The sequence below is a fragment of the Habropoda laboriosa genome, unplaced genomic scaffold (genome assembly GCF_001263275.1).
Source record: "Habropoda laboriosa isolate 0110345459 unplaced genomic scaffold, ASM126327v1 scaffold129, whole genome shotgun sequence".
NCBI classification, from domain to species: domain Eukaryota; kingdom Metazoa; phylum Arthropoda; class Insecta; order Hymenoptera; family Apidae; genus Habropoda; species Habropoda laboriosa.
The window spans coordinates 529,796-532,768 of NW_017100255.1; the positions used below are offsets into that span (position 1 = coordinate 529,796).

Sequence of the window (2,973 nt, forward strand, 5' to 3'; positions counted from 1 at the left end):
TTTCCAAGAATCGAGGCACTTCCAAGAATCGACCTCCTGTCACATCATGTTCGCCTAGTACAAAGTCAGGATTTTCGATTTTCGGAAATTTTTGGCCGAAAATCGACTTTCTAATAGGCGAACATGATGTGATAGGAGGTCACTTCCTGGAAGTGACTCGATTCTCGGAAATGACCAAATTCCAGGAATTCTCGAGAACTGAAATTTTCGAAGGCCATTTGTCAATTCTTGGAATCGCCTCGATTCTTGGAAATTTGGTCATTTCCGAGAAATGACGTAAATTCCAGGAATTCTCGAGGACTTTAGCACCGAACGAGTATATTCGCGCGATTTTCGAAATCTTCGCCTAATTTTCGTAGTTTCTGCTAGAATTTCGGGATTTTTTCGATTTTCTCGATGGAAACTCATTTCTGGAGGTTTCTGGCATGCATTTATTCAATTTTGCAATGTAATATTGTTTAAACAATGGGTTTCTTTGCAAAAGGAAAGGGATTTGGTGTGTAAAGGAGAAGTAAATAGACTGTAAAATGCTGTACAACAGTACTGGTATATTGTAACCTTTTGTAAAATACATTTTAACAATAATTTTACAATAAATAATTGATTTTTCGATAAATAACTGCATTTCTTCATTTCTCCTGATATTGAAGCCCTTTTCTGGATTCCTGCGATAACCTGAGGGTTCCATCTGCAATTCACACAAAAAGAACATTAATTTTTCCAATTTTTAATAAAAGTTATAAACAATTTCTGACTAATCTAGCGAATACATTGGTTAATTTAATGAAATAGCAGTATATTCAGCTGTTTTATTAAGTTAAAGCGTGCAACGAATTTATTTAATACTTCCAATAATTATAAATTACCATCTAAATTGTTATTTACCACCAAACGCTAATTATTCTATAATTAAAGTACTTGAAAATGAACCAGAAACTTTATTATACTCTCTACGTTATTAGTGATGTTAAAACAATTAAATTTGATTATAAGTATCACTTAAACATAATAGGGATGACGAGGATAACAATAGCGAAGAGAGACAAGGAACTGAATAGCATTTAACAAGGATAGCACTAGAGAAATGAGAATGTTAAGAAGGGGAATAGTGGTAAATAAGGGTAGCACTAAAGAAACGAGTTAAACAAGGAAAGGAATAGGATTAGACAAGAATATAGAATGTTTTAAACTAACACCATCTCGTGTTTGGCTGCGGGAACTAACGGCTCGTTACTCGGAACATAGGATATAAACAGAGGTATTAGATAAGGAACGCACTACTGTGCGAGAAGGACAGACAGAAAACGTTTCCTATTGGTCCGCGGGCCGCCATGGTTCACATCCCAGGCCACAAATCAAGTCGGTCGGTGAAAAATCATTAATAACTCATTATTTATGATAATTTTGTGCACTTTTAGTATTGAAGAATAAAGTATAAACCTCTAGCAACTTTCTCATATAGGTTTGAAGGCTCTAGATCCTTTCAATAATTAGTTATTAAGAATTTTCATGCGGAATGTCAGAAACAATACGACATGTCGTGACAGTCCCTTAAAATTTTTCGTTACTTTCGTACCTTAACCCGTATAATTCATACACTTTGATACATTCATTGGAAAGCCTGTTCCTTTAGCTAGTTTCTCGTGTAATTTTTATTAACATTGCGACTGCAGGTTACGAGTTATTAAACATTATATGGCAGAGTGCACCGCTCAGCGTACCCGGGTGAGCTCAACTGTTATAAACAATTGCTAATATTTAATAAACCACATGACATACGCTTACCAAAATTATCGCAGAATGTAAAGGAAAGTCCGTACTACATTCTACAATCTTAAAAGTATACAAATAATTGTGCAATTCCATTAAATTCCATTAAATTAACAGAAGAATGTCACGCCTGAATTCGACGAGTGTAGCATTCTCCCGAATAATGTTTAATAACTATCGAACTACAACGTATATGTTACTGAAAATTATAAAAGAATGTAGCCACTGATGCTCCCTTCCAGATGTATATAAAGATTGTAGAGGGAATTGATACTAAACAATGATATTAATGAAAAACTGTAAAGGGCTGTCGTATCGTTGCCGACAATTTGCACAGCAATAGTTATAATAACTAATTATTGAAAAGACCTAGGACCTCCAAACCTATATGAGAAAGTTGCTAAAGGTTCACACTTCATTCTCCAATTCTAAAAGTTCACAAAATCATCGTAATTATTGAGTTATTAATGATTTTTCACCCGCCGACTTGACGTAGCGTCTAGATGGCGAAGCATGGTGGCCCGCTGGCCAATAGGAAACGTTTTCTCTCTATCCTTCTCGCACAGTATTCCGATTCTTGTCTAATACCTCTGTTCACATTCTATGATCCTAGTAATGAGCCGTTAGTTCGCGCAGCCAAACACGAGATAGCATTAGTTTATTCAAAAAAATTCTATTCTTGTCTAACTCATTCTTTCAGTGCCATCCTTATCTCTCTTTGCTATTACTATCTTCGTCATCCCCATTACATTTCCATTTTAAAAATCAACTAACATGACAATACTTTATTTCTGACGATGCTCTGGATCCTTCCTCCTATTGTGATTGGCCAATTATCAGCGAAGATGTAAGAATAAGTGCAACAGCCTTATTTTATCACTATTGGCTGATTAACAGAGAGACGTCACAACTTTTCCTACATCTTCCACTTCTAGACTCTACAGCCCGCCTTAATCCGCAAGTTTGTTTTGCCGGACAATAACCTCCTCACTTAAATTTTTTCTTACAACTATAATCTTTATTTTGTATACATTACAATCAAAGTTATATATAGTTCACAAATGATTTTACAAAAAATGCGAAGTAGTATTAGAAAGAATGAAATACAGAATACAACTAATTACTTCCATAACTTCTTGATAGACATATTTTTTTCCGAATCCTTTTGCATAACTTTTGCTACAGCCATTTCAAAATCTTCTT

At 34.8% G+C, this 2,973-nt stretch overlaps 1 protein-coding gene across 1 annotated transcript in view; it reads right to left on the reverse strand.

The window, feature by feature from the left end:
- Nucleotides 1-2,890: 2,890 nt before the first annotated feature.
- The window catches only part of LOC108572527 (26S protease regulatory subunit 8-like), a 1,735-nt gene continuing 1,652 nt past the window's right edge, over nucleotides 2,891-2,973 (reverse strand). Inside the window, 1 exon segment of the mRNA XM_017934778.1 lies at nucleotides 2,891-2,973. This exon segment is cut by the window's right edge and continues 23 nt beyond it. Within this exon segment, the coding sequence (XP_017790267.1) occupies nucleotides 2,891-2,973 (83 nt within the window).